This window comes from Dendrobium catenatum, unplaced genomic scaffold, assembly GCF_001605985.2.
Source record: "Dendrobium catenatum unplaced genomic scaffold, ASM160598v2 fragScaff_scaffold_1687, whole genome shotgun sequence".
NCBI classification, from domain to species: domain Eukaryota; kingdom Viridiplantae; phylum Streptophyta; class Magnoliopsida; order Asparagales; family Orchidaceae; genus Dendrobium; species Dendrobium catenatum.
The window spans coordinates 211,218-230,323 of NW_021320149.1; the positions used below are offsets into that span (position 1 = coordinate 211,218).

At 41.3% G+C, this 19,106-nt stretch overlaps 1 protein-coding gene across 1 annotated transcript in view; it reads right to left on the reverse strand.

Moving 5' to 3' along the window:
* Positions 1 to 285: 285 nt before the first annotated feature.
* The window catches only part of LOC110112120 (exosome complex component RRP42), a 38,820-nt gene continuing 19,999 nt past the window's right edge, over positions 286 to 19,106 (reverse strand). Inside the window, exons 6-8 of the mRNA XM_020844220.2 lie at positions 3,265 to 3,389; positions 949 to 1,092; positions 286 to 787 (exon numbers count right to left, since the gene is read on the reverse strand). Of these exons, the coding sequence (XP_020699879.1) occupies positions 542 to 787; positions 949 to 1,092; positions 3,265 to 3,389 (515 nt within the window). The 3' untranslated portion in view covers positions 286 to 541. The remainder of the gene's footprint in view (positions 788 to 948; positions 1,093 to 3,264; positions 3,390 to 19,106) is intronic.

Below are 19,106 nucleotides of genomic sequence, written 5' to 3' on the forward strand. Positions count from 1 at the left end.
TCGCTGTGTACAGGAAAGCTAAATTGTTTTTCTACGAGTATCATTAATTAGGTTGTTTGTCTTATAACTTATAGCCAGCAAGCCATCGTCAGCCTAAGTTTTTCATTTTTTAAATAATAAAACCTCTAATTGACGGTGCGGGAATTTAATCGTATAGAACTGTATCTATCCAGGGCCACCATAACGTACAATAGGATATTCCACCATCAGCTGGAGACCAATTTCATATCATTAGTGTAGCAATTTACCAATTCCACCAAGTTAGCAGTTGTAAAGAAAAAAGAATGGTTTCATTTCCATCGGAGTTTTTTATAGCTCTTCTTTTGTGAGCTTAGGCAAATCTTAGCAGTTATATAGCTAGCTCAAGACCATTCAGTATGATGATGCATACAAATGCTTACTTTGATCCACATAAGAACACAATTAGCAAAGGGTTCGTCTGTAAATAAAAAAAATCATTTACTGAGGAAAGGTCCTAAAGAGAGAGCAGTACATTTTGAACATTTCTACAATGATGCATGCAAATAATAGGTTTATCATCCTAAATTGCATCATCGTCATCAATTGCTTCTGCAGAAGCAATCTCAGAATCCAGCACAGCTATCAGGGTTTCGCTGGCATGCTTTGCCACTGAGACCATGTCAAGCACAACACTTGGATCCAATCCAGTACCGCCCCTTTTGATAAGCCCACAAACCCTACCATGCCTATTCACAGAAACTGAAACTGCAGAGCTCATTTGAGACTCCTCTTCCAAGGTCGCATCCACAATGTAGTGCCTGCCCACCTGGAACAATTCATGTTTGAATTTGCTATATAAATTTCACAACCTTTTTATGATATTAATCATAAACTTGAAATGAATGCTGAAGTACAGAGATAAACTTAACCATCAACATCTTCAGCCAGAAGAACTCCAAAGAAAAATAACAATAGATTAATCAGTACCTTTGTCAGAGTTACGACAACAGGAACCCCAGATGTATCAAACTGCATGAACTCCTCATCACTTACATCCACTTCTGGCTGGTCCTCCCCTGAAGCTCCAACAGAAACGCTTACTTTTGGGATGCCTGTATTGCTCAAAGCCGCCTACAACAGAGGTAATTTACAATCTAACTAGAAATATGAATTTAAGTATATATTCTATATATGCCAAATATATGAAGGCAAGCATGCCTAACAATTATCACCATCATTAGCCTACTAGCTTTCTCACTATTTGGGAAACTGAATTTTAGAGCTCTTCGATTACTAAGTTCAATTCCCTCAAATCCAGCCAGGCTTCTATTGGAGAACCTCAATTCAGTGATTAAAAAAATCAGTCATGTATAAACATCAAAGACGAGTTTTAATTTTACCAATCAAGTTTTGTTTGGAACAACTTTTTAAAGCAACTTTCTAGTACAAAAATTTTTAATTCAAGAAATTTTTGTACTAGAAAGCAGTAAGAAAGCTATCCCAAATGAAGCCTCAACCAACACAATCTTAGGAAGTGTGTGATGGAGACATCAACAAGAGGTTTCAACGTGTTTATCAGAGGCGACACAGGAGATCGATGGCCATGATGGAGAGTCTTTACTTTTGATGCATTTTCTGTATTAGCATTTTATGTATTAATCATTTTATTTCAGTTTTTCGTTTTTGCCCTCATGGGTAGTTGGTCGCTATTGTAGCCCAAGGGACATTCTAGCCTTTTGTTTTATCTGTCATTTTGAGGCCTATATATATGGTCATCTTCTTATGTATTGAGTTAGTAGATGAATGAAAATTTTTTCCCTTATTGATCTCTTTGTGAGTCGTGGTGCTTCCTCTAGATCTCTTTGTGAGTTCTTGAGGAGGTAGTGTTGTAGATCTCTTTGTGAGTTCTTGTGGATGAAGATTTGAGGTTTGTGGATTTTAAATTTCCTTTTCCTTCTCCCAAGATCCGTGACGCTCTCCCCTTGTTTTCCTCCCCACGGTTCTCTCCACCAAACCCATCCCACCGCCCCTCCCAGCCTAGCCGCCGGCTGAAACCACACCGCCGGCCAAGAGCCCCACCCGCCGACCCCCTTGCAGCCATCCCACCTTGCCACCGACCCCTCTTGGGTCTTGCATTTGAAATTCAAATTTCTCATGAGGTGTTGATTACTTTCCTAAAATAAATCCTAGAATTTAGGCAATCGTCATAATTGAATTTCAATTCCAATTTGAAATTCAAAACATTGCCTATTGTTTACACTCTAGTAAGGAAACTTTCCTTTTTGTTAAAATCTGAAATTACTACAGCTTTTATTACATGTGGGCCCCACTTAATTAAATCCTATTCCCCTCCCTCTTCTCTATTTTGGCCGGCCCCTTGATGGGCTCCTTCTCTCTCCCAAATTAATTCCAATTCCCCACAAAATCAGCCCCAAATCCCTCTCCGATTACCGCCCCTCTCCCCTTTTGGATTAGTTTGAATTTTCAAATTAAATCCCTCCCCAAACCACTAAAATCTGAAAGAATTTCAGATTTTTTGCATTACCTTTGGGTCTTCCTTCCTAGCCGACCCATCCAAACCCTCCCGCCGACTCACACTCTCCTCCCTCCAAGCCGCTACTCCCACTCCCTCCTCTTTCCATTGGGACTTCCTCATCTCTCGGCAAGAATGCATGGCGAATCCGGAAGTTGATCACCACTTTGCTTACAACAAACAAGGAGAGATCGATATCTTCCTCTCCCACTTCTACGAACCGGACTGGGAGTACGACGTCGCCGTCGAATGCTACGTCAACCGTATTGTGTATTGTCTTGTCGGGACCATTGAACTTCAACGACCACGAACCCCGTGGCCCCTCACCGGACGATATGTACCACCTCCACCTCAGGCTACCTTCCCAACAACGACGTTCCTCAGCTCGTTCGTCCTAGTGGTAACTTCATTTCTAGTGTGGAAGATCTTCCTCCGCTCAACCTAGATCCGTAGGGAAGAGAGTAGATCCTCAAGGTGAACACCTCATTATTAAATTTCGGATTTATGTTATAAGCTTTTACATTACTTCACATTTGTATTTGATTGAGAGCGTCTTGGTTATTCTTCACGCGATTCTTTGCCTAAGCAAGTGGAAGACCGTGAATTCCTTTAACTTACTTTGAATTGACGCACAACTTTATAAAGGTTAAACTTCTATTAAATTCTCTTGATAATATTGTGTGACTCCAAGCATGTATTACATCAGTGTGTTCCTACTAAATCATCTGTACACGTGTATCAATAGTATAAACAGAGATCAGACAAACTACCTTGATGGCAGCAGCTAGTGCATCCAACAAATTGCCATCTGAGCTTATTACAAGTCCATCAATATAAAGGTCCCAGCAAACCTTACCCTCAACAACTATCAGTGATGAGAGATCAATACCAGCACCTGGTTTACACAAAATAAATAAATAATTAAACATATATATATATATATTCCATGGAACAGAGAAGCTATTGGAGTAAATTTGCATTCTACACCCCAAAAAACTTAGCAAATCTATCAATAAAATACACTAGAAACCTTATTATACTGTAAGTAAAATCCTCAAGCCCCTGAAAAAGTATAATTCGAGAATATTTTAGTCTTTATACATAATTATATGCATGAATATTCTTTATTATTAGCAGCAATGGAAACACCATATCACATCATCCCTTGACCAAAATTGACTGGATGATCTGGCACTTTGTCAGCATGAATGACCTGATTGGGTTAAGCTGGGGTTAGGTGATCGATGTCTGTGGTACAACGGTATTTATCGGTGACCAATTATCCAATCAATCAATAAAATATATCATCTGAAAGATCTCGAGGCCATGAATCTAATAGAGTTGACGAAAAAAAAAAAGAAGTAAGATATGATTGATAAGAGCAATTTTTGAGAAGATCGTGGATCAAATTTAAGTCTGCAAGAATATAATGATAGGCCACCATTTTTTATTGAAATATATGCTCCTCAAAACAAACCATCCATAAAAAGGGTTCTTGAATTTAGGGCCCAAGGAAGAAGTAGACGCTTTGATAAGCTCAAATTTAGTCGAACAAATTATACAAAAAAGGCCTAGCACTAAAATGCCTAAACTCTATACGGCAAATGCTTGTGGAGGAAGGATGCCAAAGGGTATATATATATATAAATAAAGGTTTTTATGTAAGCAAGGGCATGCTTCCAAAAGTTTTTTGTCACAGTAGGTGGCTCATGGTAGGGGCTATAGTTGGTAAAGTGGCGAGAATCATGTGCATCTCTTCAATGACTATATTTGCCGCATCATTATTTTTATCACCGCTTTTCTTCAATACTATCTGATTTTTCTTCAAGTAAATAACCTTCCCACAATTCTAACACTCCACATTCCATCCATTCGTGAACTTGCTTCCATCATTATTTTATTTTTCCAATATTATTATTAACCTTTTTAGAATACTCTCAAAACTTCCACCCCTATACTCAACATTTAATTTAAATTTGATAATTAGATTTTTGTGGGCTCCGAAAATTCGGCCCCGACCTCCGCTGGCTTTTCTTTTATTCGGTGAGGGAGTTTTAACTGAATAAGTTCCGAGGTAAATTTTGGAAGGCAGATGGGTTTGTAGATAAGACACTACCCATAGATTTCGCCCTCATTTTGTGAAGACTTTATGATCTGAGTTCTGGTTTCCTATAGGCGCAAGCCCCTATAATTAATTACCCCTCCCGATCACGAGAAAGAACTTTCGGCTTTGGCGGTAGACCGCCGGTCAGAGGACACGTACCACGTCCTTATCGGCAGGAGACTGTTTGAGAATGGATCCTAGTAATAATTTCGACTAGGCATTTGGCTCTTTGTGAGCTGAAGTAGTTTTAAATTTGTCCACCTCGGCAAACTGTTGCGGAGGGTGGATGGATTTTGCTTTAAGCGTTGAGATGGATAGTTTCATTTTAAATATTTTGGGATTTTTGTGGAGTTTTTTTATTTTTATGGGTATTTTGAGTGGCATTATGAAAATATTTGGAATGGACCCCTCCGGTTGAGATTTTCATTCAGCACGGCCATCATCGGGGTGTTCGAAGTCATTTCTCTTTTAAAGCTTGAACCTTGTCAACTCTGTCAAGCTGTCGACAGAGGATCGGGTTTCGTAGGCTTTATGCCTTTGAGAGTGAATTCTCTTGATTTTAGGCTTTGAAGGCCTAATATGAATGTATTAAAACAAATATTCTGGTCTCCACGGCCACATTTATTTGTTGGTTCAAACATTGTCGACTCCTATTGATCTGTATAGGATGATCGGGTTCGAACTTGAATTCACTTGTCAACCCGCGCAGCATCCCTAGACATTACGTGTGTACCAATAACACGCTCGTCGAGGCCCATGCGGGTGTTTGAGGGTATTTTATAATTGAACCCTGTCCACTCCTTTTATCTTCTTAGGAGGATCGGGTTCAAAATTTGATAACCCGCGCAGCATCTCTAGACGTCACGTGTATTTCTATAACACGCTCACCGGGGCCTATGCAAATTTTGTGATTGCTTTTATCCCTTTTAGTGTACCTTTGTGTATACAAACTACAGTGCACATGTGGGGGTATTCTTGGAGTATTCGTAGACGTCTTCTGTCCGCTTGCATAAAAGTTGCGGATCCGGTGGCGGGGCATTGTAGTTTGTGGACGCCTTCTGTCTGCTTGTACGAATGTTGCAGATCCGGCGGCGTGGCATTGCAGCTTCTGAATAGAGTTATTCGCTGCTTCGTACAGGAAGACTGTCGTGCACTATGATTGCTTTCTGCAGGTGGATCGTAGTGCACTAACGAGTCTCCTGCTTCCGATCGTAGGTGCTTGCATTTGAAGCTTGTGTTTGCTATAGTCTCTTTCGTATTTGTCCACAAATGACATATGATACATATAGCGGATCTGCTGTAAGGGATCATAGATATTTGTATTTGCTATGTATCTTTTGCCTTTATCTGTAGATAGACTGCTACATCAATATTAGGGAATGATCACTTTTATTGCATGCATCTATCATCATTAACTACGAGCAGGTCATTGAACTTGTCATCATACTAGCTTTCATTAGTCATGAACTAGCCATCATTAGCTACAAGCTAACCAATACCAATCATATTCTTCGTGGCTTCTCTCAGTGTGCTATGATATTGGATCACTATTTCTCCCATATGATTGATATAAATATCATGAATGATTGTAGTTGTTTCTTCCATTTAGTCTTTGCTTGCAAGCAAGTTGTATCACAAGTTCATTTGTTCGTCAATATTTGTTTGAGTGCACTGAATGCTTTAAACACAGTGGAAAACTTCATGTTACTCTTCATGTAAATTTGTAGGAAGTCATATTACTTTCATTAAGAGCCATTTCAAATGGATATATCCTTGGAAGAGTTCTTCTTCATTGGTACCTTCGTGCTCTTTTCACAAGTCTATGTTGAAGGCTTGTTCACTTATAAATTTCACATTGCCTTTGCACTATTGCTTATAAGAAAATGGTATGCAAAAAATTATTTATCACAGCTTATTTGATTGCATTCAATTAGAGCCAAGATCAAGTTAGGTTCTATGCCATTTGGTTCAAGTTCCCTTCTTAACCAGACTTGATTCAAGTCTTCCTTGGTCAAGTTACAAGTTCTCATGATTATTCAAATCATGATCAAAAGAGGCTCAAATTATAGTGTGTCCTTTTGTATTTTTCAAAATGTGAGTTCCTTGTTCAAATTCAAGTTCAAATGTATGTCCACAAGTCCTCTGAGTTCAATCAAGTTCTTGCTTGAGTTCAAGCCCAAGCTCATGTTCAAGTTTAAGTTCAAATTAGGTCATTTGTTGCAAGTTCAAATGAGAGTCCAAGTTCATGTTCATTCAAGTTCCATCCTTGTTCATAAGTCCTCTACTCTTGTTCGAGTACAAGTTCTATGTCCTTGCTCAAATTGTTCAAGTCTAGTCCTTTGTAGTCTCTTGAGTTCAATCAAATTGTTGACTTCTGTTCAATCCGGTTCGAGTTCATAAGTCCCATGTAGTTCATTTGAATTCGAGTCATTCTCTTGTTTCGTTTGCATTCAAGTTGGACTTTTTATTGATTGTTTAAGTTTGAATTAAGTCTATTTGATGCTCCAATCAAAGTCCAAGTAAAGCTCCAAATTGTCCCAATTACGATCTTATGTTTACCCGAAATTTCGGCAACCTTCCGGTGTCTCCCCCGTTTAGGGGAAAACTACGGAAAACTGGGCCTCCCGCCACGCTAGAGAAAAGCGTGCATGGTAGGTGCCCTCGAACCAGGACACCGCGGCCGTAATAATTTTTATTCCCCACCACGCCAGAGAAAGGCGTGCATGGGTTGCGAGCACCAGTTCAAAATAAGCAAGTTTATATTTACCCCGCCTCGCCGTAGACGTCGCACCGGGTTCCCTTCCCACCACGCCAGAGAAAAGCGTGCATGAGTTGGTTTTCCGGTCCGCCGCTAACGCCGAAAATGGGGTTTTGATTACCCGCCCCGTCGCAAGCATCGCAACGAATTCCCTTCTCACCACGCTAGAGAAAAGCGTGCATGAGTTGGTCGTTCGCCGCGTTGCAAGCGTCGGGAATGAGTTTTCAAAGGTTTAGAGTTTAGGAGTGTTATACCTTAGCGATCGTCGATGTTGTAGATGTTGGCACGTGGATCGATGAGTCACTCGCCTATCTCGTCGTTGGCGTCGCACCGAGTTCCCTCCCACCACACTAGAGAAGCGTGCATGGGTGGTTTGCCGGCCCGATGCGCATGCCGAGGTAAGAGAGGGAGCTTTCTTTTTCTTCTTTCATTTTGTTGTGTTGAACTAATTATAATTAATATACTTAATAATAATTAGTTATAATTAATAACAATTGATTATTATTATTAAAATACTAATTATAATTAATTATATTAAATTACAAATATTTTATGATTAATTAATAAGTAATTATTAATTAAAGAAAAGTAATCATAATTAAATTTAATTAATTATGATTTACTTATAATTAATTAATGACAAATTATAATTAAAAATAATATATCATAATTAAATTTAATTAATTATACTTAATTTATAATAATAATTAACTAAAATGAAGAATAACTAATTATAATCAAATTAAATTAATTATAACTCTTTAAGCAATATTTGATTCAGTGTTTGACAGGATTCAGGCTTGATTAAGGCTAAAAATTTAAGCAGGATTTATGCTAAATCCTGTTTAAATTTCAGAGGAGGTTAAGACCCCCTCCTCTCCTTAATTCGGCTTCTTGAAGATGCGGCTTGGAGAGGGAGGAGATCGCCGGCGGGATTGGGCCGAACGACTTCGGAGGAGAGGTGTGGATTTTCAGTTTGGAGTTGAGAGAGCTTCGGCAGTGGAAGATTACGGGAGAGGAGTTGGTCGTGGGATAGGGATTTCTTGAATGAGAGAGAGATCGCGTGCGTGGAAGAAGATCAGGAGAGGAGAAGAGCTCGGCAGCTTGCAGGGATTCGACGTGTGGAGTCGGGGAGAACAGCAAGCGAAGGCTTCGTTTGGATCGGTATTTAATGACGCGTTTGGACTCTCAATCGAGGAGAGGTCGCAGGTTTCGCGGAGAAGCGACGCGAGCGGCGCCAAAGGAACAGTGCTTTCGGCGAGATTTAGGCCAGATTTTGCGGAGGATTTCGGCAAATTTCGCGGATCTAACGGTCAAGGTATGATTTTGAGCTTCTTTCTTTTTGTTTCCTTTGGATTTAACATACAGGTCAACAATTTCTCTAGAATCCCTCTATCAAACCTCCTCCACAAGAATAGCATCGCAGATATCATTAAACTTCAGTTTTGAATTCCTCATGGAATTGCTCATGGTCGCCCTCATAAGTTCCCAACTAACTTGGTAATGAAGCCAATAGAATTTGGGCCTATATCTCGTCATCAAATTTAAACTCCACTGAAACTGATTGATTTAAAATTATGTTGAACTTATTTAAGTGTTCCACCATTAAAACACCTTCAAATATTTTTAGACTAGATAATTTTTTCATTAGATGTGTTTTCGTATATATATCTGACAAAATCTTCATCAAACCTATAGTGATCTTTACCATTGCCACATAGCCATGTTGTGAGACACATTCTTCGACAACATCAACGAATCACTCACAAAAGTTGTTTATCAATTAAAATCAACTAATCATCCTTCAGTGTCTTAGGCTTTTTATCCAAGGACAAGTCTATCTTCTTATTATACAAATAATCTTCTATCCACGTCCTCCATAAGACAAATATTGAAATATGCAGGTCTGTTAATGCTTCAAGTCTAGAAAAATCTATACGATAAAATTGCGATCAATGGAAAACTTCAAGGTGCAACCACCCCTTGGACATCAATATAGATCTCTCCTCAAGGTTTTAAATCAAATTATTCTCTTTCAATTACAATTTCACTAGTATAGAGGCATTGAGTGTTCATCAACTTGCTTTTTGGGCAAGCCGCAAGTTCTTTTATTATGTTTAAACCTAGCCTTAAAGGCTCCATTGATGCTTTAAAGTGTGAATAATGGAAGGAGTCCCAAGAGGTCTAAAGTTTCTCAAAATGAATAAAATAAGGATATATCCAGTTGTATTTTGATAGGAAATACTTGTGTTCGCAAGTAACCCTAAGGTAATACTTGAGTTCTCAAGCAATCCTAGTCAAGATTAGGTCAAAAACAGAGAACAAACTGCTGTCCCAGCAGTTTGACAGCACCCTCGCAGCAGAATTTTGCACCAAACAGTGGAAATAAGAGAAACGAAGCAAGATCTTCACTAGTAGATGCAAGAAAATAGAGAAAGATACAATGTTCTTCGATTTGAGAGGAAGAACCACTCTCCACAAATCTCTAGCAATCCCTAGAGCCCAAGCACAACAAGAGATCTCAAACTTTCATTCAAAATTCAAGATGCCCCCAATTTCCCCCCCAATCTCCTAATTAAACAAAATTAATCATAAAGGACAATCATTAACTTCCTAAACAGCCCCCCCACATTCAAATTTTCCCTCCTAATAGCAATTAAGACACCTTTGGCCCACTTGGAAATCCCGCCTCATTCCCCTCTCTGTTCCGGCGTGAGTATACTTGGACCGGTCCAGCCGGCCCCTCCTGGGCCGGCGGCATATCAATACTCCCCTCCCAATGACTCACCTTGTCCTCAAGGTGGAAGGAAGGAAATTGATCTATCATTCTCTCAATTGGTTCCCACGTGGCGTCGAAATCAGGGAGGCCTCTCCATTTAATCAGTACTTCTTTATTGCCCTTTTTGTTTGATCAAACTCCTGCAAGCTCTAGTGGTTCTAAAACCACCTCTAAGTCCTCCGTCATGGTATCGGGAAGTTCTTCACTTGTGGCATGCTCCCCTATGGCCCTTCTCAGCTGAGACACATGGAACACTGGGTGTATAGTGGTTGATGGGGTTAACTTCAGTTGGTACGCCACTGCATCAATCATGCTCAACACCTCATATCGCCCAAAGTACCTGGGTGCTAATTTCTGGTTCCTTCTTCTTGCCAATCCATTGCCGGTAGGGTCGTAATTTCAGGAACACCTTCTCCCCTATTTCAAACTGAATGTCTCTCATATGTGAATCCGCCTGCTTCTTCATGATCTGTTGGGCTCTCATCAGATGCTTCTTCAAATCTTCTAGTACACAGTCTCTTTCTTCCAGATACTTCTCAACTGACGACACTGGTGTGATATCTCTCCCAAACTGCACCAGGTGTGGGGGGTCTCTTCCATACAGCACTTTGAATGGGGTCATCTGGGAAGCAATATTGTACGAAGTATTGTACCAATACTCCGCCCACGGCAGCCACTTTGCCAACATCCGCGGGGTCTCCGACATAAAACACCTCAAGTAGGTCTCCACACTTTGGTTCACCACCTCCGTCTACCCGTCTGTTTGGGTATGGTAGGCGGTGCTTCTCTTGAGGATCGTGCCCTGCAATTGGAATAGCTCCCTCCAAAACTGACAAAGGAATACCTTGTCATGATCCATCACTATCGATTAGGTAACCCCATGCAGTCTAACCACCTCTCTGATAAATGCTACTGACACTGCGGTGTAGGGATGTCGCAAAAGGATGAAATGTGCATACTTACTGAGTCTGTCCACCACCACCATGATGATAGTGTATCCTTTTGACCGTGGTAATCCGTCGATAAAGTCCATGGACACTTCCTTCCAAACTTTGTTTGGAAGTGTCAATGGTTGGAGCAGCCCTCCTAGAGCCATGGCCATGTATTTGTTCCTCTGGCACACTTCACACCTTGCCACCAACTCCTCCACATCTTTATGCATCCCTTTCCAATATAATTCTGCTGCTAGCCTCCTGTATGTCTTCTGAACTCCTGAATGGCCTCCAATTGCGCTGTCGTGGAATTCCTGCAACAAGTTGGGAATGTGAATGGAGGTCCTTGGCAGAACAAACCTCCCATGATATAGTAGTCTCTCCCCCTCAAGGCAGTACCCCGGATGGCTACTCTTATCCTTCCTTAGATCCTCGCTGATCTTTCCCAATTCCTCGTCTAACATGCTTTCTTCCTTGATGGCCCCCCATTCGACCATCAAGGGTACAGACAGAGCTAACTCCTAGAGTTCCCACACACACTGGATAGAGCGTCAGCTGCCTTATTCTCCAACCCATGCTTATATTGGATCTCAAAATCATAGCCTGGTAGTTTGGATAACCACCTCTGATGCTCCTCAGTCACCATTCTTTGTTCTAGCAAATACTTCAAACTCCTCTGGTCAGTCCGCACGATAAAGTGCCTTCCCAAAAGATACGGCCGCCACTTTTGAATAGCCAAGACGATGGCCATCAGCTCTCTTTCATACACTGACTTCAATCTAGCTCTGGCTGAAAGCACTTGACTGAAGTATGCTACTGGCCTGTGATTTTGCATCAACACTGCACCTAGCCCATATCCTAATGCATTCGTCTCTACTATAAAGACCTGATCAAAGTCTGGAAGAGCTAGAACAGGAACAGTCGTCATGGCCTCTTTTAACCTCTCGAATGCCTGGGTGGTTGCCTCTCCCCATCAAAAATTATCTTTCTTTAGTTGCTCAGTCAGGGGCCATGCAATGGTACTGTACCCCTTTACAAACTTCCTGTAGTACTCCGTCAATCCTAGGAAACCCCTCAACTCCCTAAGGTTCCTAGGCAAGGCCATTTCTGCATTGCCTCAATTTTAGTTTGATCAGCTTCCACTCCCTCTTGGGAAACCATATGTACTAAGTACTCCACACTTGCCTGAGCAAAACTGCACTTCTTCAAGTTGGCTTTCAGCTGATGCTCCTGAAGTACTTCCAATACCACCCTCAGATGTTCCAAGTGCTCCTCCACAGTCCTGCTGTATACCAGGATGTCATCGAAAAAGATCAGGACAAACTTCCTGAGATGCTGCTTGAATACCCGATTCATCAATGACTGAAAAGTTGCAGGAGCATTAGTCAATCCAAAGGGCATTACCAGAAATTCATAATGCCCTTCATGTGTCATGAACGCTGTCTTTGGAATATCTGCTTCCCTCATTCTGATCTGGTGGTATCCGGATTTTAAATCCAGCTTTGAAAACATCACAGCACCATGCAGCTCGTCTAACAACTCATCAATCACAGGAATTGGGAACTTGTCTGGTACAGTGCCTTTATTCAGAGCCCTGTAATCCACACAAAATCTCCAACTCCCATCCTTCTTCTTGACCAGGAGGACTGGACTAGAAAAAGGGTTGTTGCTAGGTCTGATAATCTCCGCCTCCAGCATTTCCCGGATCAGCTTTTCAATCTTATCTTTCTGTATCTAGGGGTAGCGATAGGGGCGGACGCTGATCGGAGTCTCCCCTTCTTTCAAAGTAATGGCATGTTCCAACTCTCCTGAGGAGGTAAACCCTGAGGAGGGTGAAAGACCTCGCTGAACTGGTGTATGAGCGGCTGTACTGTAGAGGGAACATTGCCTTCCTCCTCCAATCTGATCCCTTCCAGGCGGTGCAACTCTACTAAGTAGCCTCCTCCTTCCTGAATGGTTCTGATGAGGGATTTGAGAGAAACCCCTGCCTTGGTCAGTCCAGAATCACCCTGAATCGTCCTCTTTTTTCCCCCAACCACCAACTCCATCCTCAGTGTACCCCAATTGATATTGGTCTCTCCCAATGTCTGCAGCCACTTCATCCCCAGGATGACGTCAGTACTTCCCAATTCCAATGGAAGGAAGTCCTCCTTCACCCGGATCCCCTGAATCTTCAAAACCACCTCTCTACAAATTCCTCTGCCCATTTTCACCTTTCTTGTGCCCATCATCACCCCATAGCCTCCAGTATCCACCAATTTCATTCCCAACCTTTCAACGATTTGGTTGGAGATGAGATTGTGGGTTGCCCCACTATCAATCAGCACCACCACCTCGCGGTTAACTATCTCTCCTTTCACTTTCATAGTGTGACTCGGGGTGAATCTCACTACAGAGTTCAGAGAGACTTTTGCCACATCCAGGTGCAGCTTCTCCTCCTCCTCCTCCTTAGTTCTGCTCCCATTAGACCTGTCAATTTTGGGTCACGGGTCGGGTTTGGGTCGAACCCGGAACTGACCCGGCACTATTCGGGTTCAGGTCAACCCGACCCAACCCGCGGACTCGGAAGTGGGCCAACGGCAGCTGCAGCGGAAGCCTCGCTACTGCTGGACTTCGCGCGGAACGACCTCGCCGCCGCTGGACTTCGCGTGGACGTGGCGTGAAATGGCGCCTGGGGAATGGGGACGCGACCCGCGAGTTGGTGATCGTCGACCAGCCTGGCTTGACCGCTCGAGGCAGCGGATGCCTTGCACCTATGCTCCGGCATGTACTTCTCATCACATCTGAAGCACAACCCCTTTGCTCTCTTATCCTGCATCTCCTTTTCTGTCAATTTTTTAAATTGTCCCCCATTCCCCCCCTCCAGTCTTTTCCTTGGGTGCTTCCTTCTGACCACCTGGCGCTCCCCCCTTTGATGGTAAGAAGGTGGTAGTCATCTTGTATGATCCTCCTGAATAGTTCCCTCGAGCTCCTCTCTCTGATTTCTTCTGATCTTCCACCAAATGCGCCAGCTCCATAGCCTTGCCTAGGTTCCTCGGCTCCAACACCCTGACTGCTGTTCGGATCTCCGATTTCAGCCCTTTCATGAAGTTCCCTTCAAGGGCTGACTCTGAAATGTGATCCAATCTGCTAGCCAAGTACTCGAACTTGTCTCGGTAGTCTGCCACGGTCCCCTCCTGAGTCAGAGCAAAGAATTGCTCATAGAAGTCTCCTCCATCATCGGCTCAGAAGCACTCCAATAAACAATCCTTAAACTCTCTCCAGCTGTGAATGGGCTCCCTCTTGTCACGCCACTGATACCAGGCTAAGGCTTTTCCCTCCAAGCACATTCCCGCCGCTGTCAATTTCTCCTCCTCTGTCAGCCCATTGACAGAAAAATATCGCTCCACCTTATAGATCCACCCATGGTCGTCTTCACCCTCGAAGACAGGCATCTTCAGCTTCCTCACCCTTGGATCTCCTCCATTTCCCCGATATCCTCTCAGAGGAGGCGCTCCCCAATTGTCCCGATCGTCCCTCCAACAAATATACTCGAACCCCTCTTCATACTCTCCTCTCCTCCCTTCAACATCATCACCTCGACGCTGAATACCTTCAAATTCAGCACCTCGACGATGACGTTCCTCCCTTCTTCCTTCAAAATCCCCCCCTCGACGCTGAATTCTTTCGAATTCAGCACCTCGGCGATGAGATCCCTCTCTCCTCCCACCAAAATCAGCCCCTCTTCTATCATATCACATGCTCATCTCTTCCCTTGAAAGAGGCTCTAGATGAGGCATGTCGTTCTCTTCCTCTAGGATATCCACCTCCGAATTTCTCCTCCCCCGCAAGGGGTTCAGATTTCCTCCCATGCCATGGCCATCGGTGGTCTCTCTTACTTCCGCTGTGGCCGGATTGGTCTTCATTTCAAGTAGTTTCTTCATCATTTCCTCCATTGCGGTGAACTTCCCCTCCAACCTTTCAATGTTGGAGGTTTGATTTCGAAAATTGAAGAATCTTTCCTCCAAATCGGCTTTCAATTGGCCGACTTCGCCTTCCAAGACGTCAACCTTCTTTCCGGCCATCGATTTTCTCAACGGATCTCAAAAATATCACTTTCGGAAGCCAAAAGCTCGCTGAAAAATCAGGATTTCAGCCGCCTAAGGTCCCAAAAACGACGCTCTGATACCAATTTGATAGGAAATACTGTTCGCAAGTAACCCTAAGGTAATACTTGAGTTCTCAAGATATCCTAGTCAAGATTAGGTCAAAAACAGAGAACAAACTGCTGTCCCAGCAGTTTGACAGCACCCTCGCAGCAGAATTTTGCACCAAACAGTGGAAATAAGAGAAACGAAGCAAGATCTTCACTAGTAGATGCAAGAAAATAGAGAAAGATATAATGTTAATCGATTCGAGAGGAAGAACCACTCTCCACAAATCTCTAGCAATCCCTAGATCCCAAGCACAACAAAAGATCTCAAACTTTCATTCAAAATTCAAGATGCCCCCAATTCCCCCCCCCCCCCCCCCCCCCCCCCCCCACAAAAAAAAACTTAGGTTTAAAATCCCCCACCTCCCCCCCCCCCCCCCAATCTCCTAATTAAACAAAATTAATCATAAAGGACAATCATTAACTTCCTAAACAACCCCCTCACATTCAAATTTTCCCTCCTAATAACAATTAAGACACCTTTGGCCCACTTGGAAATCCCGCCTCCTTCCCCTCTCTGTTCCGGCGTGAGTATACTTGGACCGGTCCAGCCGGCCTCTCCTGGGCCGGCAGCATATCATATTTTTTCATGGAAACCAGAAGCTCCAAAGAGAAAATCGAGGCTAGTAAGTTGTGCTCATATTCAACCTAGTTATTTGTAACTTGAAAACTGATCTTCACGATGATATTTTACAATAGCAGTTGGTCTTTTTAGAACAATTTTAAATCAAAATCAAGTCATTCTAGGTACTTATCTCCTTTTCATCTTTAGGAACCATAAACCTCCATAAAGTCGACCAATGTCAATCCCTTGATTGCGATACTTGGCACAAAAGAGATTAGGAACTTGCTAAGCTATACTAATCATTTGAAAAGTCAGCCCAAGCGTTTCAGCTTCAAGCATGAAAATATGGACAAAGTCATCAAGGATTATGAATGAGGAAATCTATCATTGAAAAACCTGATTGTGTCTAAAAAGGAATAATCGCATTATATTTAAATACTTTAATTCTACTTTGAAATGTGAAATTATCCTAGGAAAACATGATGGTGAAGGGGAGTTGAAACAGTGTTTCATTAACAAAACAATTGGGAAGAGACGTTGAGGAGGAGAGAAATGGAGTAGAGCACATCAAACATAACAATAACTTTATTTATAGCTCATTTTGATGAAATCTCATGAGTTTCCATATAATTTACATTTTCTTCATTCTTCTCCTATGATTTTTCCGTTGGACATCTCCCCCCACATGTAAATTCAAATATCCAGAAAACCGGATTCAGTACAAGTTAATATAATTTAAGAAAAATCAAACTAGTTCAAGTTAAGTTAACTTGATGCACTCAATTTTATACTCATTGGCTAACAAGAGATGTGTTTGAAGCAGGGGAGCATGATCTTAGAATTCAACCCAGCCGATGAGTAAAGCTTATTAATTTCCCTTAGTGACTTATCTATGAAATCGACCATGACCGTGGCAAACATCCAGGAGGGATGATTTCTCAAGTCCAGCTATTGAGTAAAGACTTAGCCACCAAACTGCTTGGCAGATGACTATATCAAGTAAGACCTTCCGATCAGTCTATAAAATTATTGTATTTACACTGAATATAGTCATGTATGTATCAAATTTTGTGACACTCAAACCCCAACCCAAATCTATAAATAAAGGTCTAAGAGGTGAGCTCCGTTTATGTAATTTTATTCTCTAAGGGACTGTTCGGCGAAAGTAGGATTCAGTAAATCATGTAAATCCAGGGTTTAGTAAATCCTAACATGTTAAATCCTAAAAATTGTTTGGCAAAATAGTTGTTAGATCTTGTTAAATCCCATGAAATTGTTTGACAACATAATATAGGATTTAAGAAGATTAATTCATTTAAAAATTAAATTTAATGTGTTATGAATTTAATTGCGTGTTAAGTATGAGTTACTTATTAATTTCAATTTTAATTACGATCAATGAGTTAAAATAGTAAATAATTTAATTACTAATTATAATATTATTTATCAAATTACTTATTTAGGTGTTAATTTAATAAGTATTTGATATTTAATTATATTTGATATATCATCAATAAATTATGCTGATCGGGCACGAATCTAGAAGCAAAATCAAGATTGGAAACTTAAAAAATTAAATCAAAGACCATCTGAGCTCCGATTTCAGCAAACTTATAGTCAAACTAAACGTGTCGGAAATACGAACCCAACAACACCAAATTTGACTTAATCCGAGCCCAAATGAGTTCAAATCAAAGATCTGAAGCATAGTTGGAAGGTTCAAACCATAAATTGGATTACCAAACGGTTTCCAAACGTGACATGCTTATAGTTTAATCGAGCAGCTCGACGAGACGAATCCAATGAGCCCATGATCATCAAATTCTGATATCATTAAGATATTCAAATATCTAATAAACGGTCCATGATCGAGGGAATCCGCATCGACCATCCATTCAATCCACAATGATGTAGTGCTAATCAACCGGCAATCTCATCAGATGTGTTCGCCTAGATCGCTAGACGTATTCCGGAGGTCAACCCTTACTGATTTATTTTGGCGTCTTCATTACATGTCATCAGGGCATATAAAGTATCAAGAGTTTACCTAAAGTCAACTTCGAGAGTGAGGAGATACACAACCAAAATGATGTAGTTGTATAAGAAATAGAAAGTGACGCACTTAATGATGGTAAAGATGGTGAAGATGCATCAAGGTGAATAAGCAACACAGCTTGAGGAGCAAGCAATGACGCCAATCATAGAGCGGGTGATGGTGTTATGTGATTTTTGAAATTGTTAATTCTCAAATAGATGCAATTTTTTTGCATGTTGTTGAAGTATCTGTAAAGCTTTTTGCTCATGCAATTGCATCTTACACAACTTTATTTGATCAATCAAAATGTACTTTGTTTACCATATTTTTTATCTTTATTTATAATAAGGTTTCTTGAATTGTTTCAACTTGGATACAAACTTTAGTCAATTCATTAAGTCATTAAAGAATTCTTTTTCGAACAAGCTAATAGTTGAACCCTTACGCAATTTGATTAGCCTTAAAAAAATAATTTGTCGAGGAAAAACTTGATAAAGCTTTGCAAAGAAGTATGGCCTACATCTTTCCTTTGTGCATGGTATGAAATCTAAGGATAGAGCTTCTCTCATCCCTTCCTGCTTTGAAGTACTGAATATTCGAACGGTCAAAGTTAGATCCTCATGATAGTATAATAGATGTTGCCCCCAAAGTGGGAAAATAAAATTTGATCATTTGCTTTGAAATTATGTGAGGTTGATTTGTGATGTGATGCAATGGTGGAGTTACACAAGAGTAAAAAAAGAGAATTAAATTCTAGCTCAACGAATTATCTAATCATGCATCAAAGTTAAGTTGATTACAAGTAATTCGCGATGTTCAACTTGCTAGGCAAAGAAACTACAACAAGAGAACTAAACCATTTAAGCAAACGCAAAGGAAAACATAAAGCAAAGGCTAGTAAATAAAAATCTCACAATTAATACAAAGTTGTTCACACCTTGAGACCTTTAACTCTCTCTTTCCTACGGAGACTAAGTTGAGCGACGGAAGATTGTCCAGACTAGCATCGAGGTTGCCACTAAGATGGAGGTACCAAGGAACGTCGCCGTGGGAAAGGATCTCGGAGGCGGAGGGGGCACGGTAGATCGACCTTTGATAATCCACGTGTAGACGGAAAAGTGTTCGTCAATGGAATCTACTAGCGTCGGCAAGATCCGGTCCAAGTATTCTTCGACGGTGTCGTCGAAGTCAAAGCCGACGTCGAAGAACTGTGATCGAAGGATGTTGACCCTTCCGTTGTTGTCGTA